The sequence below is a fragment of the Bubalus kerabau genome, chromosome 3 (assembly GCF_029407905.1).
Source record: "Bubalus kerabau isolate K-KA32 ecotype Philippines breed swamp buffalo chromosome 3, PCC_UOA_SB_1v2, whole genome shotgun sequence".
Lineage (NCBI taxonomy): Eukaryota > Metazoa > Chordata > Mammalia > Artiodactyla > Bovidae > Bubalus > Bubalus kerabau.
Genome location: NC_073626.1, coordinates 125,195,099 through 125,221,769, shown reverse-complemented (window position 1 = coordinate 125,221,769; position 26,671 = coordinate 125,195,099). Strand labels below are relative to the sequence as shown.

At 46.4% G+C, this 26,671-nt stretch overlaps 1 protein-coding gene across 1 annotated transcript in view; it reads left to right on the top strand.

The window, feature by feature from the left end:
• Nucleotides 1-236: 236 nt before the first annotated feature.
• SCTR (secretin receptor) overlaps nt 237-26,671 on the top strand; it is a 67,307-nt gene continuing 40,872 nt past the window's right edge. The window contains exons 1-4 of the mRNA XM_055574445.1: nt 237-296; nt 434-664; nt 747-836; nt 11,995-12,100. Of these exons, the coding sequence (XP_055430420.1) occupies nt 237-296; nt 434-664; nt 747-836; nt 11,995-12,100 (487 nt within the window). The remainder of the gene's footprint in view (nt 297-433; nt 665-746; nt 837-11,994; nt 12,101-26,671) is intronic.

The window sequence follows — 26,671 nt, the reverse complement described above, 5'->3', positions numbered from 1 at the left end:
AGGGGTGGGTGGAGGAGCGCACGCCGCGCCGCGTCCTTATCAACCGGCGGGGCGGCGTGGTGCGCGGCCACCCCGTCAGGGGAGGCGCAGTCCGTGGCCCGCCGCGGGTGGGGCCATGGCTCCCCTGGGCGCGGCGGCCAGCCGAGGTCCTAGAGGCGGCAGGGAGCGCTGAGTGCTGAGCGGCGGTGCGCGCCAGCAGGCGGCCGTCGGGGCGCCAGGGAAGCGCACGCGGCACCATGCGCCCCCGCCTGCCGCCACTGCCCGGGCTGCTGCTGCTAGCCTGCGCCGTGCACGCGGTGAGTACGCGCCCTTCCGCGAGTCCCTCTAGGGGTGAGGGGTGGAGGGGCCCCACAAGATCTTCTGCTGGGCAGTGGGAGGCGTTTCTCCCCATCCTTTCCCCGCAATTATGATTTTTGTCTGCTCCTCTCCGGAGGGTCCTCTCCTCCGAAATAAAATCTGTATGTGCCCGGGCGCAGGCAGCGCTGAGATAAACCACCTTGCCCTTCGCCCAACCCGGGCGCTCCTGGGCGGAAATTCGGGAGCCGCCCCTGGCCGTGCCTTTTGTGTGCGGGCACTTTTCCTGCAGTATTTCCTTGAAACCTCATCATCGACTTTCGAAGTTGCTATTTTCACCCTCACTTTGCGGACAAGGAAAGCGAGACTTGTAAAGATCAAAAAAGCTTGCCCCGAGAAAAGACAGCTGGAACCCAGTCTGCCTGCCCCAGAGCCTTGCCATATTTGCACAGACAGCGGCTGAGGATGGGGAGACCTCCGAAAGCTTTGCCCGTAACTGCCGGAGCTGTAATGCCAGCGTTTGCAGCTTCCTCCTTGGTCTTGTGGGTTTGGCTCCGCAATATCGGTGGGTCTGGGGACTTCTGGGAGCAGCTGGTCTCCCCAAACCAGGTCCAGGGAGGAACTGGCAGAGAAAAGGGAAGGCAGCAGAGTGAGTGGCTTATGTTGCTTTCTCACAAACTCCAGGGAGTCCTGGCCTCTGCCTGTGGGGTTTGTGAAAGAGGGTGGCTGCGCCCAGTGGGGAGTAGGAGCGGTGAGGAAGGGGAGCACAGATTCCAGAACTTCCCCTTTCCACCAGCATTCCAAACAGGCCCCCCACAGCCTCAGTCCCAAGAAACTCCCCAGGGAAAGCACTTGGGAACTCAATTCTGAGCCTGAAGTCTCCGTCCTGGGCAAACCCTTCCTGCATACCCATCAGTGGCCCTTTGGTGGTCCTCTCCTGGTTGGCTATAAGAAAGACCTGCTTCTGGAGCTGGTGGGAGTGTTGACACGCAGGAGGCACAGCTCCTGTGGTATCCAGAGTGGGGTTTTCGGCTCTCCTGTGCAGCTCCCTCGTGTTAATAACTTGGAGCCTCCTGTCCTCAGCGCTGCAGTTGGAAGGTGTTAGGGCAACAGCACCTGCTTGCAAGTCTGAGCTCCCGCTTTGGGGAAATGCCATCTGAGACATGGGGACAGTTTAAAGCCAAATTCAGCCTCCAAGTGTGTTGTTATTTGGTGCCCAGAGCTGGGAGGCAGCCCTTTTGGTGACCTCGCCCCATCCCCCGCCTGCCGCCAGCCTCCTTTTTAAGTATCTGCAGGAACATTACTGTTGTCAGAAGAAATCAACAAGTGGCTGGGTCTTCAGGACTAAGGTTCAACATACATTTTAGTCTCCAGTGTCATTTTAGGAATAAGCCCAGGGGAAAATGAGAACCTTCCCTTGGTTCAGGTCTTCTATGTGCCTTGGAAGGATGCTTTATTATGCCCTGGTCCACTTTCCTCCTTTTAGTAGTAGTAGAGTCGTTCAGTCGTGTCCGACTCTTTGCGACCCCGTGGACTGTAGCCAACCAAGCTCCTCCGTCCATGGGATTCTCCAGGCAAGAGTACTGGAGTGGGTTGCCATTTCCTTCTCCAGGGGATCTTCCCGACCCAGGAATCGAACCCAGGTCTTCCACATTGCAGGCAGATGCTTTAACCTCTGAGCCACCAGGGGAGCAAACTGATACCCACAGAGAGCAGGGACCTGCTCCTTATCAGTAAGTTTGTGGCAGCTCTGGGACTGGAGCCCAGATCTCACCTTTCTCAACTGCCCAGGGCTCTGTCTGGCTTGTCACTTGTCTTTGCTCGCATCTTCATCTCCTCATGCACCACTTTATGGTGGTGGTTTCCTGTGTGTAAGTCTTGGCTCTCTGGTGATTTTATGGGCTTATCCAGATCTGAGGTTCACACTTCTTGGCAGAGAACTCCTTCAACAAATAGGGATGGAATTGCCCGGCTTCAGTTGGAGGATTTCCCAGCCTATGGAACCCTGCTTTTTTTCTGTTTGAGTGGTCAGACATTTGATTTTGAAACTGAAGGGCATTCAAACAATTCCTTATTCATTTCATGCTTCGTCTTGAGGGAAATCATAGGCATCTTCCTAATTGGTGGTGGTGGGGGATTACTAAGGCCAAATTGCTTATTACTACTCCCCTCAACTCCCCACCTTTTCATACAGAGATGTAGGGAGGGTCCCTTGCAAGCGGACTGAAAAGTGCCGGTGGCTGGTGGGGCAGTTTTTTGAGACCCCCATAAGAAACTCTGGCTTCACCTCCCCTTACTGTCCCCACCCATGTCTTTCATGAGGATTTTTACCTGGAACAGTATTGTCATTATTTACCAGCGCACCTGTCCTTCTTGTCCTCCCCAATACGTTCACTTAGAGCTTGAACCTTGAGACTTAGTCGCACTCATCCTTTATCCTTAGAACCTGTCATATCAGAAGAGTCAATGACTGTGTGTGGGCTGAATGAATGAATGAAGTGATGGTGCTATCCATAGTGGCTGCCCTCATGTGGGACACTTTCATATAACAACAGGTAGTGAAGAATGACATCTTACAAGCAATCATTGCTTACAAAATTGTGCATAAATCTGCCAGGCAAAGGTGTAGTCTCTCAGGGGAGGGCTTTTAAATCCAGGGCATCTGGCCAACTGCCCACCTGAGAACCTGAGTGAGTTAAGTGGGGTACAAGGGGCTACCTTTTCCTTCAAGCAGGGTTTCTTAACTTTGACACTATAATACTAGATATTAAATCTGAGCTTTCCACATGGGATGCTGGGACAAGAGCTAGGCCCTCCCCTGGCATGGGAGGGAACGAGAGGGTGGAGATAATGGTTTGAGAGAGGGGAGCAGGGGGTGGGGGTGTCCTGTGCATTGTATGCTGTCCAGCAGCGTCCCTGTACTCTGCCTACCAGAAGCTAGTATCTTCTCTCCAAGTTGTGCCAACAGAAAGTGTCTCCAGACACTGCCAACTGTCCTCTGGGAGCAGGCAGGGCAAAACTGCCCTGGTTGAGAACTACTGCCTTAAAAGTTATTATGTCTCAGGGGAAATGTGTGAACAAGATTTGTAATAGGTGTCACTGGATGTTGGATTCAGGGTAGTGGGGTTGGTGACAGGGAATCTGAGCTGGAGACAAAAGCAGGTATACCAGTGAAAACCCATCTCTGGATGAGAAGACCTCTATAGAGCACGGGTTCCTTTGGCTTCTCCACCCTCCCTTCCCACTCCCCCATGTCTCTCTTCATTTCTTCTTGGTTGATGGCTCAGAAACACAAAAACTCTAAGGCGGGGGTCTGGCATGTGGTGGTCCCCACCCCTTTCTGGACTGCATCTGGACCCAGAGGTTGACAAGCTGGGTGAGCAGAATTTTAGGAAGGCCTGCAAGGTCACCAGAGGATCTGACTACTGATGCCTCTTAGAGAAAAGTCACTGGGAACTTTGTTTCCCTGAACAATATTTCGAGGTAGTATTGTAGATTTCTTTTTGAGTTTTTGCTATTCCTAAAATTCATGTGACTGATGACCATGATGATGATGATGGTGAAGGCTTCCCTCACCGAGTGTCTACTTCACACCAGATACTCTGCTAAACTGTGCCTGGCACTACGTGACTTCTCCCACCAACAATCATTATCCTCACTGTGCATGTGAAGAAACTGAGACTCAGAAAGAGGTGAAACCATTGGTCAAGTCACCCAGCTGGGCATGATGGTGTAAGGACCCAAACCCAGCTGTTCTTAGCCAGCACGTGCATCTGCTTCCAAAGAGAGGCAGCTTTGGTTTCTGGCTCCCAAGGCACTGTCATGAAATCTTTCTCAAACCACAAAATGACAATAACTACAGTTTAATCTAATCACTTTATAAAAGACAAACCAAATATGGAATTACACATAGCATTTTATTGAGGGTGGCCAGAGATGAGCTTGGGGCCACAAATTCAAAAAAACAGGAGAGATGCTTCCCACACTGTTTAGGGGAGTCCTTTCATCTTTGGCACCCCCTTTAGGAGTTGCTACAGAGCTCCCCTCCTGTCCCATCCCCCAAATCCCCTCCCTTGACACTGGAGGGCACGGGTCTCTTCCTGGCACCTCTTGTTGAAAGCCCAGATTCCACAACCAGGATTAGAGCTCTGCCCCCAGAGTGGCCTCTGGTTTGGCCCCTGCATCCCTGCCCTTAGCAAGCTAAAGTCACCACTGACCTTTGCTCGGGCTCTGGAACAACCTGCAGCCCCAAATAAGACCCACAACACTCAGATTCTATCTACTTGCTTACATGACTGAGTATATAAGTATTAATGAGGATATGAGAAAGCAGGGATCTCTTGGGGCCCACCCAGCTTCAATATTCCATGTCTGAGAGAGTCCAAGGGGCGTCTGGGGAAGGGACCTCCCTGGTGTGTCATCTCCTGGTGGTTGTGCTGCCAGGATTCCCGAGTTTTCCAGACTTCTCCAGAATCACCGCATGCCCCACATCACTTCCCTCTCTCTTGGCTCCCCGAGGCTCCCCTTGGTGTCTTCTGAGATTTCTGACCTTACCACTGCCTTTCATTTTCAATAGATGGGTTTACCTCCCGTATCCTGAGAGTCGGAGAATGAACATCCTCTGAGCAGCATCTTGCCCTCATAGATGAATTTAAGTTGTACCCTCCTGTTCCTGTCCTCCTGCCCTCCCTTGAATGTCATGCTGGGCTTGAACAGTGGAAATTTATCTTCTTGTAGGCCTGGAGGCTGGATATCCCAGATCATGGTTGGATTCTGGGAAGACCTCCCTCCCTGGCTTGCAGCTGGCTGCCTGCTCCTCATGTAACCTTTCCTCTGACTTCTGAGAGAGTGAGTTCACTGATATCTCTTGTAAGGACGTTAATCCTATCAGATTTGGGCCCCCTATGACCTTATTTGACCTTAATGAACTCCTTCTGGGTCCTGTCTCCTAACAGAGCCACACCTGGGATTAGGGAGTCAATGTATTCTTTGAGGGACACAGACATTCAGTCTGCATCACACCTGAGTGGAATAGAGGCTTTGCTCCGGCCCCATGCTCCTGATCTCTTCCCCCCACCATGCTCAGTGACTTTTGTCCTGAGATGGCACAGAGGTAGCCTTCATCCTGCTCCTCTTGACTGGATTTTCCATCAGCTAGTCAACCTGCCCAAGCCCATCCAGCCAAGTGGCAAAGGAACTCTACAGCTCTGGCCGTGGTTCCTTTGCTACTGCTCATGGCCAGAATTTTGGTGGATGCATCTATGATCCCTGCCTCCACCTCTGTCCGTTCCTCAGCCTGCAGCACCCTGGCTCCCACCTGTTCCCCACTCGCATCAGTCTCACCAGGCCCTGCATTATCCCACTTTTCCCTAGACACAGAGTGGTCTCTGTTCCACCCAAGGGGAATGCATGGCTGATGAGAGTTTGGACGTTATGACTAATGACATCAAGGCAGTGAGCACACACCCTGACTGTTCTGGGCAAGATGGGCAGGGCACCCATGGGACTCCAGCCTTTTAGAGACATTTGGTGCTGGGACACTCTGTCCCTCCCCCTCTTCCTCACCTTGGCGCCTGCCTTTCACAGGCTCGTGGTTCCCATTGTGCCTCAGATGAGGTTTTCACTCTTTCGAGGTTTCCCCATGTCACATGGTTCCTTCCTCTTGTGTGATCCCTCCTCTTGTGTGGTCCCTCCTTTTGCTCATCTTCCCAGCCTGTGAGGGTCACGGTCTCAGGCACTGTCTCTGGCCCTTCCTCTCCTTATGCTTGCTGCTCTCTCTTACTATGTGAGTTTCCTTGGCCATCTTAAGGTGACGTAAGTCCAGCCTTAACCATGCTTATCTCACTTCAGCTGCTGCCAAACGCATATCTTTTGTCCTTGTTTTCCCTGCTGTTGGAGTTATTGAGGTACTCAAAGCAAAGACATAGGAACCACGCTGGCCCCTGTCCTCAACTGGCCCTCAGCCCCTGCTGGCCCCTGTCACACCTGTGCACATCCCCTCCGCTATGCAGATGACTTCTCGCCTACGCAGTGCAGTGCCTCCCAGGGGTTTCCTGCCACTGCTTGTGGTCCATGGTGACCTGGCCACTACCTTCCCCGCGTGCTCCCACCACAGGCGCCTCTGGACCTCTTGGAGCCTGTGAGTACGGCAATAAGATCTGTGTCTGCTCACCTTCGATTGCTGGGCATCCTAGGGACCCAGTAAGTGCTGGATGACATTTTGGGTTTGGAACTGGTTGTAAGATCGAGTTCCCTCTTTATTTCTCACTGTATAAACTAGACTAGTATCTCTCTTTTTTCCCCTTTGAAACTATTCCTTTCCAGTCTCAGGTTGTCAGTTGATGAGCAAAGTGTGTTGAGTTTCTTCCCCTTCTTTGGAATTCAGTAGTTTTTCATTAGAGAACCCACTCCAGTACTCTTGCCTGGAAAATCCCATGGACGGAGGAGCCTGGTAGGCTGCAGTCCATGGGGTCTCTAAGAGTCGGACATGACTGAGCGACTTCATTTCACTTTTCACTTTCATGCATTGGAGAAGGAAATGGCTACCCACTCCAGTGTTCTTGCCTGGAGAATCCCAGGGACGGGGGAGCCTGGTGGGCTGCTGTCTATGGGGTTGCACAGGGTTGGCCACGACTGAAGCGACTTAGCAGCAGCAGCAGGTGAATAAAAGCTTTTTCACTCCTGAAAAGATTCAAAAGTTGACCTCCTTATATGTGCTTTCTCAGGAGTTACTGTAGAACGTGCTTCTGAAGAACAAGGAAGCAAAGCCAAGACAAAGACAGGGAATATAGGAAATGGAACTGTGACTGGGGAGCCGGGGAGAGGCCCCCTAAAAGCACAGCCAGGTGTCAGGCCCCATTGGCAGAGGTCTGTGGGACAGAGGGCTCCAGGGATAGAAAGAATAGACCTCTTGATAAATGTCTATCAGGGCTGTTGGAGCATTTGGATAAATTAATCCTATCTACCTAGATAAACTAATCAAATGAAAACGCAAAAGTAAATTGTTGACCACAGGAAAAACAAAATGTACAAGAAGAGACATAATCGTTTTACAAGGCTAGACTCAGCAGTGAACAATATTTCATAGTCAAAGTAAGTCATTATAAATACAGACCATTCATTTAACTAAAAATTAAGAGAAGGCTATGTCAATATATTATATGGGGGGAGGGAAGTAAATGTAGGGAGGTTTAAAAACTTCTAAATCTTTCTCTTCCATAATATAGAGTTTTGGATAATGTCTCAATTAGATAAACCAAGAAATAACAATATGAGATACTTTTGAAATACAGAGATAAAATGAAAATATACATCTAAAGAAAAGGAAAGTGGTTTTCTCTGGAGAGCAGGAAAGGTTAGGCAAGGGAACTGCTGTTTTTCGCTATAAGCACTTTAGTACTAGGACAAGTAAAAGAAAAAAAAAAGTACCTATCCAAACTTGATTTTTAAAAACTATTATATATATACTGGATGCTTGGGGCTGGTACACTGGGACGACCCAGAGGGATGGTATGGGGAGGGAGGAGGGAGGAGGGTCCAGGATGGGGAACACATGTATACCTGTGGCGGATTCATTTTGATATTTGGCAAAACTAATACAATTATGTAAAGTTTAAAAATAAAATAAAATTAAAAAAAAAAGAAAATGCAAAAAAAAAAAAAAAGGGACCTTTTCAAGACTAATAGCTCTTGCTTTGAGGAGTATTTATATAAATTTTAGCAATACTTTCACCTTCACTTGTTTCTCCTGTGAATTTAGAGGAAAATTTTAAAGGGGTGAACTATAGAGCGTAGTCCGTTTTTGTCTTAAAAAGATTTTTTTGGCTGTGCTGTCCAGCTTGTTCAATCTCTGACTAGGGATTGAACCTGCCCATGCCCTCGGCAGTGAAAACATAGAGTCCTAAGCACTGGATTGCCAGGAAATTCCCAATAGTTCTAAATTTATTGATTATATAGAAACATGCACAAGCATACATACATTTGACTTCTAAACATCAGCCTCTTCTTTCCTCTAGGAAAACTTAGATGATAAGGGGGCTTTTTTCCCCTTCATTCTCCCTCTGGCATCTAACAAACTGTTGCTCCATGAACACAATCTTCACAGCCACTCCCAGCTATCCTGATGGCCCCACTCTGTCACTAAGACCACTGTCTGCAGGCTGCAGACTCATCCACAGACTCAGCCCTTTCAACAAGATACTGTTGCCGTCATACAAACAGTGGATGCATACGTTCCTGCAATTGACATGCCACCACACAAAATAATCTTGGATTATTCAGTTTTAATGAAAGGATTAAGGGTAAAAGAAATGTGGAATGATCTACTTCTCATCCACTAAGATAGATATTGGAACTTGCCAGGTTACGCTAGTGGTAAAGAACCTGCCTGCCAATGCAGGAGATGGAAAAGACGCAGGTTTGATCCCTGGGACGGTAAGATCCCCCGGAGGAGGAAAAGGCAACCCATTTCAGTATTCTTGCCTGGAAAATCCCATGGACAGAGGAGCCTGGCAGGCTACAGTCCATAGGGTTGCAGAGAGTCAGACATGACTAAAATGACTTAGCACTGCACAGCACAATAGATATTATTAAAACAGAAGAATAAGGGTTGAGGATGAGGACACAGAGAAATTAGAACTCTGTGCATTGTTGGCAGGAAGGTAAAATGGTACAGCTGATGTGGAAAACAGTGTGGTGGTCTCTTAAAAAAGTAAACATAGAATTACCATATGATCCACCTTTCCCTTCTGGATATGTACCTGCTGCTGCTAAGTCACTTCAGTCGTGTCCGACTCTGTCCAACCCCAGAGACGGCAGCCCACCAGGCTCCCCCGTCCCTGGGATTCTCCAGGCAAGAGTACTGGAGTGGGGTGCTATTGCCTTCTCCGAGATATGTACCTAGAAGAATTGAAAGCAGGGACTCGAAGAGATACTTGTACACCTCTGTTCTTGGCTGCATTATTCACAAAAGCCAAGAGATGGAAACACCCAAGTGATGAGTAGATGAACAAAGTGTGATCTGTCCATACAATGGAATAGTATTCATCCATATAAAGGAATGAAATTCCAATAGATGCTACAACATGGATGTGAAATGAGACACAGAAGAGCAAATATTGTATGATGGCACTTACCTGAAGTATCTAGAACAGACATATTCACAGAGTCAAGAGGTAGAATAGAGGTTGCTCTTTAATTGGTACAGAGTTTCTGTTGGGCTGTAGAAGTCCTGGAAATGGATAGGAGTGATCACTGTACAACTTTTCATTTAATACCACTGAATTGTACACTTAAACATGATTGAAATGGCAAATGGTATGTATATTTTGCTACAATTTAAGAAATTTAGAATTAAAAGAAGCTAAACTATCCTCTTGGAGAAGGCAATGGCACCCCACTCCAGTACTCTTGCCTGGAAAATCCCATGGACGGAGGAGCCTGGTAGGCTGCAGTCCATGGGGTCGCTAACAGTCGGGCAAGACAGAGCGACTTCACTTTCACTTTTCACTTTCATGCATTGGAGAAGGAAATGGCAACCCACTCCAGTGTTCTTGCCTGGAGAATCCCAGGGACGGGGAGCCTGTTGGGCTGCCATCTATGGGGGTTGCACAGAGTTGGACATGACTGAAGCGACTTAGCAGCAAACTATCCTCTAATGATTGTTTTTCCATTGTTGTTTAGTTGCTCAGTCACATCTGACTCTTTGTGACCCCATGGACTGCAGCATGCTAGGCTTCCCTGTCCTTCACTATCTCCTGGAGTTTGCTCAAGCTTATATCCATTGAGTCAATGATGCTATTCAACCATCTTATCTTCTGTCACCCCCTTCTCCTCCTTCCCTCAATCTTTAACAGCCTCAGGATCTTTTCCAGTGAGTCGGCTCTTCCAATCAGATGGCCAAAGCATTGGGGCTTCATCATCAGTCCTTCTGATGAATATTCAGGGTTGATTTCCTTTAAGGTTGACTGGTTTGATCTCTTTGCTGTCCAAGGGACTCTCAAGAATCTTCTCCAGCACCACAATTTGAGGCACCAGCCTTTGGCACTCAGCATTCTTTATGGTCCAATTCTCACATCTCACATCTAGTCAAAAACCATAGCTTTCACTAGACAGACCTTTGTTGGCAAAGTGATGTCTCTGCCTTTTAATACACTGTCTAGGTTTGCCATAGCTTTCCTTTTAAGGAGCAAGCATCTTTTAACTTCATGGCTGCAGTTACCATCTACAATGATTTTGGAGCCCAAGAAAAAACAAAATCTGTCACTGCTTCTGCTTTTTTCCCATCTATTTGCCATGAAGTGATGGAACTGGATGTGATGGACAGGGAGGCCTGGCGTGCTGCGATTCATGGGGTCGCAAAGAGTCGGACATGACTGAGCGACTGAACTGAACTGAACTGAATAGCTAATAATGTTGAACATCTTTTCATGCTCTTGTTTGCCATCTGTATATCTTCTTCTGTGAAATATCTCTTCATGCCTTTTTCCTATCTTCTAGTTAGATTTTTAAAATTTGTTTACTATTAGGTTTTGAATGTTCTTTATATATTCTAGATGTTAATCCTAATTTGTTAATTTGCAGATATTTTCTCCTAGTCTATAGCTTGTCTTTTCATCCTCTTAACATGGTTTTTCATGGAGCAAAAGTTTTTAGTTTTGATAAAGTCCAGTTTATCAGTTTTTCCTTTTATGGATCTTGCTTTTGGTGTCAAGTATAAAGAATCTTTATCTTGCTCTGCATTTTGAAGGTGTTCTCCTGTGCTTTTTCTAAAAGTTTTAGTTGAATTTTTTGCACTCAAGTCCATCATTATTTTGAGGTAATTTTTATATTAGGTAGGAGTCTTAGGTTTGTTTTGTTATCTATAGCTGTCCAATTATTATAACACTGTTGCCTATTCTTCTGCTAATACCAAGTTCTTTTGACTACTATAGCTGTGCAGCAAGTCTTTAAATTAGGTGAACTGATTTCTCCCAGTTATTTTTTTAATTAATAGAACTTATTTTGTTGAGAGGACTTAAGTTTATAGAAAAATTGTGCAGAAACAAAGAATGACCACATAGCCCTCTCAATCCCTCCTCCCCAGTGTCTCTTGTTATTGATGTTTTGCATTAATTAAAGTGGTGCATTGATTACAGTTGCTGTACCAATATTGATACATTAACTAAAGTCTATAGCTTAAATTACTTTTTCTTACAAGTCTATTGTTATTGAAGTATGGTTGATGTATAATATTATATAGGTTACAGATGTATACAATTGGTGATTCACAATTTTTAAAGGTTATGCTCCACTTATAGTTATTATAAAATATGGGCTATATTCCCTGTGTTGTACAATGTATCCTTGTGGCTTATTTATACCTAACAACTTGTGCCTCTTACTCTCCTGCCCCTGTTTTGTCCTTCTCCCATTCCCTCTTTCCACTGGTAACTTCTAGTTTGCTTCTGTATCTGTGGGACTTCCTTGATAGCTCAGTTGGTAAAGAACCCACCTGCAATGAAGGACACCTGGGTTCGATTCCTGGGTCAGGAAGATCCCCTGGAGAAGGGATAGAAGTCCGCTGCTTCTTTATTACTTTCGCTATTCTGTCTTCCTCCTTTTGAATCTCTGCTGTTTGGCCCCAGTCTTGCCACAGAGAGGCCTTATGTGTTAGAATCAGCTTTGTGGTGCTGACTAGTGCTCTTGGCTTTGGGTTTTCAGGTTGGTACCCCACCTCGACTGTGTGATGTGCTACGGGTGCTGCGGGTGGAGAGGGACCAGTGCCTGCAGGAGCTCTCCCGGGAGAGCGCGGAGCATCCAGCCCCAGGTACGTGCCTACCTGCATCCATTCTGGGATGTGCTCATGTCCAGTTCCACTGGGTTGGTGGGAGGTTGGTGCTGGACCAGCTGTATTCTTTCAGAGAATAAGCAGAGGGGAAGGGTCTAGAGTGACCCTGGTGAGCTGTCTACACGTGCTGAAAACCACATCATCACCCCTCTTTGTTTCTCTGAGTTTATGGGTACAACCAGGATTTTTGAACCATTAGCTTCTGCATGATGACTTCACCCAGGTGAGTGTTTTGATGAGAGTTACTTGTCATAGTGGTGTACCTCTTATCCATTCTCTCGCCTCTATTGCTAGTATGATGGGGGAGGTAACAGAAAGGCAGTGTGGGGTCTGGGAAACTCAGGGTCCATTGCTGGCTGACCCTCACTGGCTCTGTGAATGTGAACAAATTATTTAATGTTCTGAGCCTCACTTTCCTGATCTCTAAAACAGAGGTGATAAAGTATGTTAGAATTATAAATATATGTAAGATAAAGGTGTTAAATATAGGTGCTTCTTAAAGATTATTAATTTAAATATTAATTATTATTATTAGTCAAGACAGTCAATATTATTAATTTGCTCTTTACATATTAATTTTATTTCTACTCCCTTCCTTCACTTATCTTCTTAGCTTTTACTCATCTAAAGGTAGCAGAGGATGTGGCATTAAGAAAAGAATCCTTCACAAATAGTCAAACAAAGACTTGTGCAGACAAGGTCTTCACTGCACTGGCTACAGTAGCCGACAGGTAGAAACAACCCAAGTGTCTGTCAGCTGATGAAAGATGAAGATGTGGTCTGTACATACAATAGAATAGTGTTCAGCCTTAAAAAGGAGTGAAGTACTGGTACATGCAGCAATGTGGATAAATCTTAGGTGGTGCTATTGGTAAAGAATCTGCCTGCCAATATAGGAGAGACAGGATACAAGGGGTTTGACCCAGAGTTGGAAGATCCCTTGGAGTAGGAAATGGCAACCAACTCCAGTATCCTTGCCTGGGAAATTCCATATACAGAGGAACCTGGTGGGCTACAGTCCATGGGGCTCCAAAGAGTCAGACACGACTGAGTGACCAAGCACACACGCACGTGATATGATTCTACTTATAGGAAACGTCTAGATCAGACAAATTCACAGAGACAGAAGTTAGATCAGTGGCTGTCAGGGGCCCAGGGGAAAGGGCACGCGGAGCACCTGTGTAGGCACTGCCTCTTAGTGGCGGAAAAATGTGTAGAACTAGGTAGAGGTGCCGGCCACACACAAGACTGTCCTAAATGCCACTGACTACATTTTAAAATGCTTTCACTTTCATGCATTGGAGAAGGAAATGGCAACCCACTTCAGTGTTCTTGCCTGGAGAATCCCAGGGACGGGGGAGCCTGGTGGGCTGCCGTCTGTGGGGTCGCACAGAGTCAGACACGACTGAAGCAACTTAGCAGCAGCAGCAGCAGTGGTTAATTTTATGTTATATGAATTTCTTTTCAATAGACTTTATTGAAAAGTCTCTTCCAAGTGGCTGCACCACTTAAATTTCTACCAGCGATGAATGATCATTCCTGTTGTTCTGTATCCTCGCCAGCATTCGATGTTGTCAGTGTTTTGTTTTTTTAATTGTAGTAAAATACCTACAGCAAATTTTACTATCTTAACCATGTTCATCTATTTATTTTTCTTCCAGTTTTATTGAGATATAGTTGACATACAGCGTTGCATAAGTTTAAGCTATATAGCATAATAATTTGATTTACATACATCATGAAAGTATTATCACAATAAGTTTAGTGAACATCTGTCATCTCATATAGGTACAAAGTTAAGAAATGGAAAAAAATTGTATGATGTGAACTCTTCGGATTATTCTAACAATTTTCATACATACCATACAGCAGTGTTAATTGTCTTTATCATGGTATACATTACATCCCTAGTACTTATAACTGGAAGTTTGTACCTTTTGACTACTTTCATCCAATTCTCCCTAACCCTGCCTCTGGTAACCACAAATCTGATCTCTTTTTCTATGAATTTGTTTTTGATGTATAATTGACCTATAAAACTATTTAATTTCTGTTACACAATTAGTAATTTAATATTCTATACATTTCAGAATGATCACCACTGATGAATCTAATTATGATATGTGACCATACAAAGATCCTGCATAGATATTAACTATGATACTACATAGTTATTAACTATATTCCCCTCTCTGTACATTTCATACCTGTTCAGTTCAGTCAGTTTAGTCACTCAGTCGTGTCTGACTCTTTGTGACTCCATGAATCGCAGCACGCCAGGCCTCCCTGTCCATCACCAACTCCCAGAGTTCATCCAAACTCATGTCCGTTGAGTCGGTGATACCATCCAGCCATCTCATCCTGTCGTCCCCTTCTCCTCCTGCCCCCAATCCCTCCCAGCATCAGAGTCTTTTCCAATGAGTCAACTCTTCGCATGAGGTGGCCAAAGTACTGGTGTTTCAGCTTTAGCATCATTTCTTCCAAAGAAATCCCAGGGCTGATCTCCTTCAGAATGGACTGGTTGGATGTCCTTGCAGTCCAAGGGACTCTCAAGAGTCTTCTCCAACACCACAGTTCAAAAGCATCAATTCTTCAGCGCTCAGCTTTCTTCACAGTCCAACTTTCACATCCATACATGACTACTGGAAAAACCATAGCCTTGACTAGACGGAACTTTGTTGGCAAAGTAATGTCTCTGCTTTTCAATATGCTATCTGCTGCTGCTGCTGCTGCTAAGTCGCTTCAGTCGTGTCCGACTCTGTGCAACCCCATAGACAGCAGCCCTCCAGGCTCCCCCGTCCCTGGGATTCTCCAGGCAAGAACACTGGAGTGGGTTGCCATTTCCTTCTCCAATGCATGCAAGTGAAAAGTGAAAGTGAAGTCACTCAGTCGTGTCCGACTCTTTTCGAGCCCATGGACTGCAGCCCACCAGGCCCCTCCGTCCATGGGATTTGCCAGGCAAGAGTCCTTTGATGCACAAAAGTTTTAAAGTTTGACTTATTATAATCTATCTAATTTTACCTTTGTTGTCAGATCTTTTGGTATCATATCCCAGAAAGCATTGCCAAATCCAATCTCATAGAACTTTCTCCTAAGAATTTTTAAATTTTAGCTCTTACATTTAGGTTCTTGGTCCATTCCGGGAGTTGGTGATGGACAGGGAGGCCTGGCATGCTGCGATTCATGGGGTTGTGAAGAGTCGGACACGACTGAGTGACTGAACTGAACTGAATTGTTCTTTTGCATTTAGACATTCAGTTTTCCCAGCACCATTTGTGGAAGGATAGTCTTTTTCTCATTGAACGGTCTTGGCATCTTGGTAAAAAAATCACTTGACTATACATGTGAAGGTTTATCTGGGGGATGTTTATCCTATTCCATTGGTCTATATGTCTGTCTTTATGCCAGTACCACACTGTTTTGATTACTGTAGCTTTCAAATAGGTTTTGAAATCAGGAATTATGAGATCCTCAACTTTGTTGTTTCTCAAGATGGTTTTAACTATTCCAAGATCCTTGGATATTCCATTAGGAATTTTAGGATGAATATTTCTATTTCTGAAAATGAAATGAAAGTGTTAGTCACTCAGTCATGTCCAGTTCTTTGCAACCTCATGGACTGTAGCCTGCCAGGCTCCTCTGTCCATGGAATTCTCCAGGCAAGAATGCTAGAGTGGGTAACCATTCCCTTCTCCAGGGGATCTTCCCAATGCAGGGATGGAACCCAGACTCCTACATTGCAGGCAGATTCTTTACTGTCTGAGCCACCAGGGAAGACTGATAATTTTAAATAAATTCTAAACAAATAAATATTAAAATATTTCTGTCATTTGGATTTTTTTTTTTTAATGGCCATGCCATGTGGCTTGTAGGATCTCAGTTCCCTGACCAGGGATTGAACCTGGGCCCCTGAAGTGAAAGCACTGGGTCCTTACCACTGGGCCACCAGGGTACTCCTCGTCATTGGAATTTTAATACAGATTGTATTAAATTTGTACATCACTTAGGGTAGTATTGGCATCTTAAAAATATTAAGTCATCCAATCCATGAACACAGAATGTCTTTCCATTTATTTGTGTTTTTAATTTCTTTCAGCAACATTTGGTAATTTTCAGTGTGTAAGTCTTTCATCTTGTTGGTTAGTTTATTCCTAAGTATTTTATTCTTTTTAATGTTATTATAAATGGATTTGTTTCTTAATTTCCTTTGTAGGTTGTTTCTCATTAGTTCATAGGAATGCAACTAATTTTTGTGTGTTGATTTTTTAAAAATTTTTTACAATCTTGTGTGTTCACTTCCACTTCACAACAATGCAATCAGCTACAACTATACACATATCCCCTCTCTCTTGAGCCTCCCAACCCCACCCTACCTCTCTAGATCATCACAGAGCACCAGACTGGACTCCCTGTATTATACAGGAACTTCTCACCAGCTATCCATTTTACACATGATAGTGTACATATGTTGATGCTAGTTTCTGCATTTATCCCCCTCTCTCCTTCCCCCACTGTGTCCACAAGTTCATTCTCTACATCTGCATCTTCATTCCTTCCCTGCAAATAGGTTCATCAGTACCATTTTTCTAGGTTCCATATGTGTGTATTAATATACAATATTTGTTTTACTTCATTCTATATAACAGGCTCTAGGTTCACCCACCTCAGAACTGACTTAAATTCATTCTTTTTATGGCTGAGTAATATTCCACTATATATATGTACCACATCTTCTTTATCCATTCATCTGTTGATGGACGTCTAGGTTGCTTCCATTGTCTTGGCTATTGTAAATAGTGCGGCAGTAAACACTGGGGTACACGTGTGTTTTAGAATTGTGGTTTTCTCAGGGTATATGCCTGGTAGTGGGTTTGCTGGATCATATAGTAGATTTATTCCTAGTTTTTTAAGGACTCTCCGTACTGTTCTCCATAATGGCTATATCAGTTTATATTCCTACTAACAGTGTAGGATGGTCCCCTTTTCCTCACACCCTCTCCAGCATTTATTGTTTGTAGATTTTTTGATGATGGCCATTCTGACTGGTGTGAGATGATGCCTCATTATAGTTTTGATTTGCATTTCTCTGATAATTAGTAATGTTTGTATATTGCTTTTATATGTGCCCTGTCACTTTGCTGAATCCACTTCAGAAATCATTAGGGCTTTCTACATGTAAGATCACATTGTCTAAAAACATATAATTTTACTTCTTTCCTTCCTTCTTTTATTTATTTTTCTTGCCTAATTGCTATAGACTAGGGCTTCCAGTGGGCTTCCGTGGTAGCTTAGCTGGTAAAAAATCCGTCTGCAATACAGGAGACCCTGGTTCGATTCCTGGGTTCAGGAAGATCCCCTGGAGAAGGCACAGACTTCCCACTCCAGATTCTTGGGCTTCCCTGGTGGCTCAGATGGTAAAGAATCCAACTGCAATGTGGGAGACCTGAGTTCAATCCCTGGGTTTGGAAGATCTCCTGGAGGGCATGGCAACCCACTCCAGTATTCTTGCCTGGAGAATCCCCATGGACAGAAGATCCTGGCGGGCTACAGTCCATGGGGTTGCAAAGAGTCGGACATGACTGAGCAGTTAAACACAGCACAGTACAGGGCTTCCAGTACTACGCTGAATATAAGTGGCAAAAGTGGGCATCCTTGTCTTGTTCCTGATCTTACAGGAAAAGCTTTCGGGCTTCATCACTGAATGTGATGTTCACTGTGGCCTTTACATATATGACCTTTATTTTATTGAGATAGTTTCCTCCTATTTCTAGTTTAAGTGTTTCTATCATGAAAGGATGTTGATTCTTCACTGATTGAGATGATAATGTGTTTTTTGTTCTTCTGTTAATGCGGTGCATCACACAAAGCAATCTTCATATGTTGAACCATCCTTGCATCCCAAAGATAGATCCCACTTGGTTATCGTGTATAATTCTTTTAATGTGCTGTTCAATTCAGTTGCTAGTATTTTGTTGAGAATTTTTATATCATTGTTCATCAGGGATATTTGTCTGTAGTTTTCTTTTCTTGTAGAGTCTTTATGTGTGTTTGGTATCAGATAATCCTGGCCTCATAGAATGATTTTACAAGTGTTTCCTCCTTTACAGTATCTTGGGAGTGTTTGATGAGGCTTGGTGTTAATTATTCTTTAAATGTTTGGTAGACTTCATGAGTGTGGCCATCTGGCCTTTCCTTTGTTGGGAGATTTTTTGTTACAGATTAAGTCTCCTGACTAGTTAGAGGTCTGTTCTGATTTTTGTTTGCTCCTGCCTCCGTCTTAGTAGTTTGAATGTTTCTGGAAAATGATCCTTTTCATCTAACTTATTCACCAGGCATATTCTTTTGTAGTACTCTTCTCTCCAGGTCATGGTCTTTGTTCAGGAACTTCTTGAGCTGTTGGTTATCTGCTTTCTTGTTGTCCTCCGTGGCCAGGCCCGTGACCCCTTTCCCACCCCACCCCACACACTCCCAGGATCCAGCCGCCACCCGAGCTGCTGTTCCTGCTGTGTCACTGCCTCCTTGTCCTCTTAGCTGTGTCTGTGAGGCTCTCCTCTCTTCTCCCTTCCTGTCTGCTTCCTTGCTCCAGGGAAGACAACTGTTTGACGTCTAGTCTAGTCGTGATGGTGGCTGTAAGGTGGAGGCAATCCCATCTTTGTATGTGAATTTCATTTCAGTTTTTAAAAGGAAAGAAAAAGGAAGAGGAGTGGAGGTGAGGAGAGGGGAAAGGAGAGGCCCAGGCTTTTAAATTAGACTGTGTGATCTTGAACAAGTCCTTAATGTCTCTGGACCTCAATTTCCACATCTGTTTTATGGGATTTGTGTGAAAATAAAAGCATTCATTCAAAAATATTTAACACTTCTTGTTTTGAGATGAAAATGGTAAGATTGATGGCATGTAGACTCCTCTTTTATGGCTTAGGAATATGTTTTTGTACACTTGGCAGAGACTTGATATGCAAGCTTCATCATATAGGGGTTGCTTTTTCACACATCACAAAAGATCCAGAGCTCGTGTAGAGTTCCTGGGTGTCATCAGATCCCATATTCCTCCTCTCTTTCTGCTCACTGTGTGACATGCACCTCCAGGTTGTAAGGTGGGCGCAGCACCTTGGGAGGAGGGGAGAGTATTTTGGGCGAAGAGAGATGAAAATCATGAGTTCAGATCAAGACACACATGATGGAGACTTCAGAGGAGGATTGGGCTGGGGAACACTTTTCTTTGGGTGGCAACTGAGACTGAGGTTGTAGGAGGAGTGGCCTTGAGATCCCTGCACTTACCTGCCAAGTGCAGCGGAGGCAGGAGGAAGATGGTGCCATGGGAAGCAGAGGTCAAGCAGTGTGGAAGCTGTGATGTGCTCTGGCCAAGTTACCAGCCTCTGCATGAGGGATGGGCAGGATGAGAACTTCCTTCTCCTATGCTGCTGTGGAAGGTGCTTCGGGGGAACCAAACTGGGACCTTATGGCTCAGAGGGGGCCCACCATTGAGTCACAGCCTCCTGGATTCCGGTGGCTCTGCCTCTGCTACCCTGGCAGAGGGTGCCACCCTCTGCCACCCCAGGAACAGCAGCTGCCTGCATGTCCCCAAGGAAAATGTCTAAAATTCCAGTGACAGAGTGTGGGACTTATATTCAGGCCTTAGGGATAAAGCCCAGAATGTCAGGCCCCTGGGAGAGATGATGGTAAACTTCAGCTCACATCAAGAAGTTACAGATGGTTATTTTAAAAATTAGCATCTGAAGTGTTTAAATATGCCATTGTTCCCCAGGGCTCCAGGATGAGGTTCAGCTCCTGACTTGGCCCTTGTTCATGCATCCACTCTGAGTGTTTCCACTTGGCTCAACCAAATTGCTTACAACTTTCTGACCATGTCAATTCTCTCATGCTTCCGGGCGTTTGCACATACTGATCCCTCTGCTTTGGCTCCATTTCCTCTTCTCCAGTCCTGTCAGCCACTCCTCCAGGAGATGATTTCTGCTGGCATAGCTGGCCACCCTGACTTCCGCAGGACCACCCCACCTCCACCCCCAACATTTCTTTCCCTCCTGGCACATCTGCAATGCATCATGGAGATGTGTTTGCTGGACTGGGACAGACTGTGTCGCTTTCCTCTAAGACCGAGCACTTGGTGTGTGTTTGTTGACTGACTTACAAGGTGAAAGAGTGCAGACCCTTGACTGAGAGTAGACAGAGGAGACCTGAAGGAGACAGAGGGACATGAGGCAGAGCCTTTGTGGTAGAGGATGTGGATGCTCCCAGCTTGCCCAGCTCATCACAGACCAGCCGAGGTGAGTGGTGTGGCCACGTTGCCCATGGCAGGTGCTTCCCCCTGACCTGGCCCATCACCCTGTGGGTGCTGACCTCAGATTGCAGGACCGGGGAGGCTGTGAATATACCCAGGTTGACTGACTTGCAGCAGGTCTGACTGTCTTCTGTCCCCAGAGTCCCACTTGTGCATCCAGGGCTGAGAGGGCTCATTAGGGACTCCCGCCAGGTTCTGCTGTGAGCTCTTGGGGAGACCTTGCTCTCTCCATGCAGTGAGGCCATCCTTTACTCGCAGTGTTTGCCACTATGTCCTGCCAGGCCGGTGAGCGAAGGGGCCCAGGCTGACCCCACCCTAGCACAAAGGCTCAGACCTCTTCGATCTCTTTTGCATTTTGGCCTTCTGCAACTTTTATTTAGGAAAAAGTGTCTGTTGCTCTGAAAACCTGGTTTAAAAGCCCCTGAGGCAGAAGATGTGTGAGGACCCAGCCTCCTGGGAAAGTCTTCAGGCCTTTTCTGCTCAGAGATTGAGAAAGCTGAGCCACAAAAGCCATCATGGAATTTAGAATGGATGTGTTGGCTGCAGGGGAAGATTCCCTCAAGAAAAGAAAACAGGAGAAACAGCAAAGCCATGGAGCCCTTGGGCAGGCTCAGCCCCAGTATCCCCATCAGAACCTGGTGGGTGGAGGGGCTGGGCTGAGGCTGCCTGGATGTGGGTCCAACCCTGTAACTCTGCTCAGGAGCATGACTCCTGAAGGCCCTTCCATCCCCATAAAGGATCTGTCTGGTGCCTGAGGCCAGAGGGGGCTGGCAGATTCTCTGTTGGGGGTACAGGGTTAATGGTTAAGCTGACTGGTCTTCCCTGGGGAGGAGGTTAATGTTTGAATGCTAAGAGAGGCACAGGAAACGCCACTCACCAAGCTGTCACCAAACTCAGCACACTTATCACAGATAAAAAATTAACTCCTCAGCTATTCTGGGCTAGGTGACCAAGGCCTTCCCAGCATTTCCTGGGAGCATTTCAGGGTCACCCTAATAGCTGCATGGCCTGCCTTACTGGGCTATTTATTACTCTGTTTTCAGAAGCTGATACCCTCTCAGAGCTGGCTGGTGGAAGGGCTCTGCCTCATCCTAGGGAGGAATGTTCCAGAGACAGAGTGGTGGCAGGAAAGGTGTGGGCTTAGTGGTTGGACAGACTGGGCAGGTGCACTGCTCTGTCACTTAGGGGCTGTGTGACCTTGGGCAAGACCCCGATCCTCTCTGGGTCTTCATGTCCTTGCCTTCAGAGTGGGGACTCGCCATCCCCTTTTCCTGTTCTCTTTGCCAGTGGGCTCCCCACTCCCAAAGAAAATGGGCTGCCTTCTAAAGGGTTAGGGGGTCAGTGTGCCTTTTTATTGAGGTGAAATTCACATGATATTAACCATCTTATTGAACAGTTCAACAGCATTTGCTGCATTCACAGGGCAACCACCACCTCTATATAGCCCCAGAGCATTCTCATTTCATCATCCCAAAATAAAACCTGTACCCATCACTCCTCATCTCCCTCCTCCCTCTGCCCTACCCCTGGCAACCATACATCCACTCCCTGTCTCTGTGCATTCGCTGACTCTGTTCATTTCGTACAAATAGAGTCACGGTCCGTGACCTTTGAGTCTATCTCCTTCCACTAATGTTTCCAAGGTTCATCCATGTAGTGGCACGTATTAGTGTGTCTTACATGCTGGCCTTTAATGCAGTTTCTCTAACAAACGTTCCAGGTCCTTTTCTGGATTCTCCTGGCCCCTGATGGCCTCTGGCAGACAAACACCCTGGGACAACCCTCACCCTACCCAGAGCTCACCTCTCCCTATCCTTTCCTTGCCACAGCTGACCTTGGCTCATTTTTCAGAAACAAGAAACTTAGGTTTATGTAGCACTTTAGACATTTTGTTTTTTTTAGTTCTTAAAGCAACCCATGCAGTTACGTACTATTACCATCCCACTTCACAGATGAGGAAGTTGAGGCTCTTAGAGGCACAGGATCACCCAGTGCTGAAAGAGGACTCTCAGCGCACATCTTTAGACTGCAAATCCTGAGGATTGTTTATTTTGCAATCCAGACTGAACTGTGAGTGACTGATATTCTCACTTTCCCCAAGAAGATTTGCATTTGAGAAACAAAAAAATAGAGGAAGAGAGAGACTGTTGGTGCCAATTAATGTCTAATTAGAGTGAGAGCGTGAAAGGAAGCGTTTCAGCTGGAGGAGGAAGAGCCTGTGGGTGGTTGAGGAGGACTTTGTGGGGTCAGTGCAGTCTGTACAGTCTGGGGAGGAGGAGGCTCAGGATCAGTGCTCACAAGCTCAGAAGCACTTGCTTGGGCAAGCCTCTTGGAGGGAGAAGAACCAACCTGCCCCAGGGAAGCGGCACCCAGCCTCCCACTCAGAGGGTCTGTATCTTATCCAGTGCAGCCTCCTAACTGCATGACCTTCTCTGCTTGGATTCTGCAGTAGTGGAGAGCTCACTACTCCCCAAGATAGTTCATCCCAAGGAATAGCTTGCGCTTCTCGGTTTAAAGAGAAGCACCCCAGACTCTCTGTTGTGCCTGCCTCCTGTGCTGTGCTTTTTAATGCCTTTGCCACCTGGGCCTCCAGTTCCTCTGACCCCACCCTGACCATCTCTGTGTGTGGTCCAGCCATCACACTCAGGGCAACACGGTTCCCGACCTAAATACTGTAGGTCAGGTCATTTGCACGGCTGAAGAGACCTCCTTAGGGTGCCCTTGGGGTGGGCTGAGGAAGGCAGAGGGAGCTTGATGAAGCCAGGAAACCGGCTGTTGGTTGTGCTTGTCTGGATGTGTCCCCATAGCCATTTCCCCTCTGGGTTTTCCCACTGTCTGGGGCAAATGGGCAGCAGGGCCCTTGAGCCTCTTTCGGGAACCTTCTGTTCCCTGCTCATCACATCACTCTTGTCTCCCTAGTCTGAGTGAAGTCTTGCTCTGTTTCTGTTTTTTCAGAATTATGATTGCAAGGTTTTCTTGCAATCAAGAAAATCAAAATTATGATTTTCTCAAGAATTATGATTGCACCAGAATTCCTCTTTATCCTCCTGCCCTGGGGGCCCTTTGGAAACAGGTCAGGGAGATTGTAAGTTTTCCTGCCCTTCTGGGAGGCTGTGAACCAGTAATCTGAGAAGGAAGGAGAGAAAAAAGGGAAAAAAATGCCAGGAGGAAAAAAAGATTCACTGCACACACACATCATTTACTTCCCACCAAAATTCTAAGGGGGCATTATTTTATCAGCAGTCGCTCAGTCGTGTCCGACTCTTTGCGACCCCATGAATCGCAGCATGCCAGGCCTCCCTGTCCATCATCAACTCCCGGAGTTCACTCAGACTCACGTCCATTGAGTCAGTGATGCCATCCAGCCATCTCATCCTCTGTCGTCCCCTTCTCCTCCTGCCCCCAATCCCTCCCAGCATCAGAGTCTTTTCCAATGAGTCAACTCTTTGCATGAGGTGGCCAAAGTACTGGAGTTTCAGCTTTAGCATCATTCCTTCCAAAGAAATCCCAGGACTGATCTCCTTCAGAATGGACTGGTTGGATCTCCTTGCAGTCCAAGGGACTCTCAAGAGTCTTCTCCAACACCACAGTTCAAAAGCATCAATTCTTCGGTGCTCAGCCTTCTTCACAGTCCAACTCTCACATCCATACATGACCACAGGAAAAACCATAGCCTTGACTAGATGAACCTTTGTTGGCAAAGTAATGTCTCTGCTTTTCAATATGCTATCTAGGTTGGTCATAACTTTCCTTCCAAGGAGTAAGTGTCTTTTAATTTCATGGCTGCAGTCACCATCTGCAGTGATTTTGGAGCCCGGAAAAATAAAGTCTGACACTGTTTCCCCGTCTATTTCCCATGAAGTGGTGGGACCAGATGCCATGATCTTCGTTTTCTGAATGTTGAGCTTTAAGCCAACTTTTTCACTCTCCACTTTCACCTTCATCAAGAGGCTTTTGAGTTCCTCTTCACTTTCTGCCATAAGGGTGGTGTCATCTGCATATCTGAGGTTATTGATATTTCTCCTGGCAATGTTGATTCCAGCTTGTGTTTCTTCCAGCCCAGCGTTTCTCATGATGTACTCTGCATATAAGTTAAATAAACAGGGTGACAATATACAGCCTTGACGAACTCCTTTTCCTATTTGGAACCAGTCTGTTGTTCCATGTCCAGTTCATGAGGAAGGTGGGGCTCATACATGTAAGTGGTGTGTTCAGAGCTCACTCTATCCCCACCACACTTCACCTCAGCCCAGGACCCCACGCTCTGCCGCGGGCACTGGGCAGGCACCCCCTGCTGCCCACATGGCGTTAGTGGCCTGATGGTTTGTTTCCCTACTTGAACTTTCCCCAGTCTTCCCTCCCGTTCCCTCCAGCCAGATGGTCAGTGTTGACAGGTGACCTCAGAGATGGTAGAGGGTCAGGGGAGTCCCTGGGCCCTGCTTGCCTCACAGCAGCCCCGCCCTCCCTAGTGGCTCAGTGACAGTACATCTACTTACAAAACTCCTTCATCTCTTACCTCATGGGTCTCCCTCAACCCCGACTCAGGCACTGAGCTTTGCAGCTCTGGGTCTAAAACTCCTAGCCCTCCCCCAACCCAGTGACCCAAGTTCTGTGCTAGAGCCCAGGGGAGGCCAGACCAGAATGCCATGCCACCTCTCTTTCATGCTCCACCTGTGCAGCCATCCCTCACTCAGAGCAGGAGCCTGTAGGGAATGGGGTCCAAGGCCCTCCATTCACACCCTGGAGCAGTGCAAACGGGGTCCCTGCAAGCAGCCAGGAGGCCACTCGGCTCCCTGCTCCCCCGGCCATAGGCCTTCCAGCCCACCTGCACCAGGCACCATCTGTACTGTGGTCTCCATTGTATTTTTTCCTTTATATCAATGGGTTGACTCTTTTTTTTCATAATGCTGTACATTAGATCTTAGAGTTACTCATCATATATGGCTTCCCTGGTGTCTCAGTCAGTAAAGAATCTGCCTGCAATGCAGGAGACTCGAGTTCAATCCCTGGGTCAGGAAGATCCCCTGCAGAAGGAAATGGCAGCCCACTCCAGTGTTCTTGCTTGGAGAACTCCGTGGATAGTAGAGTCTGGTAGGCTACGGTCCATGGGATTGCAAGAGTCAGACACGACTTAGCAACTAAACCACCACCATCATATATAACTCCAACTCTGTAATCTTTGACCAACCTCTCCGTCTTCCCCCCAGCACCCACCCCTGGTAACCACCGGTTCTATTCTCTGCTTCTATGAGGTTAACTTTTTTGGATTCCGCATACCAGTGAGATGATAACAGTATTTGTCTTTCTGTGTCTAGCTTTTTTCACCAAGCACAATGTCTTCTAAGTTCATCTGTGTTTTCACACGTGGCAGGATTTCCTTTTTAAAAAATTTAAAATATTTCGGCTGAATGGTATTTCATCGTGATTTTCTTTATCCGGTTCATCCTTTGATGGACACTAAGGTTGCTTCCATACTTCGGCTGTGGCAATAGTGCTGCAGTGAACATGGGGCTGCAGATAGCTCTTGAGACAGTGATTTCATTTCCTTCGGATGTGTATCCAGTAGCGAGATTGCTGCATCATTTGGTGGCTCTATTTTAATTTTTTTGAGGAAGCTCCACTGTTTTCCCCAGTGGCTATACCAACTTACATTCCCACCAACAGTGCATGAGGGTTCTCTTTTGTAAACTGACTTTTTTTTTAACTTCAGTCAGTTCAGTTCAGTCGCTCGGTCGTGTCCGACTCTTTGCGACCCCATGAATCGCAGCATGCCAGGCCTCCCTGTCCATCACCAACTCCCGGAGTTCACTCAAACTCACGTTCGAGTCGGTGATGCCATCCAGCCATCTCATCCTCTGTCGTCCCCTTCTCCTCCTGCCCCCAATCCCTCCCAGCATCAGAGTCTTTTCCAATGAGTCAACTCTTTGCATGAGGTGGCCAAAGTATTGGAGTTTCAGCTTTAGCATCAGTCCTTTCAATGAACTCCCAGGACTGAACTTAGCCTCATCCTAAACAGCAATAACTACAAAATCATGGCTGTGATATACTTGTTGTATAACCTTTTAATGCATATTAACTTGTTTTTAAAAAGGTGTAACTATTAAAATTAAAAGTGTTCAACCATGTACCAGCCACCAGAGCCTACCAGTGAGATGGGCTCCTCACATGCTGGGCCAGGTCTGTTCCAGTGCTGAACCTGTCCTGACAGCGAGGCCAAGGCTGGGAGAGGATGGCCATGTCACAGGGCTTGG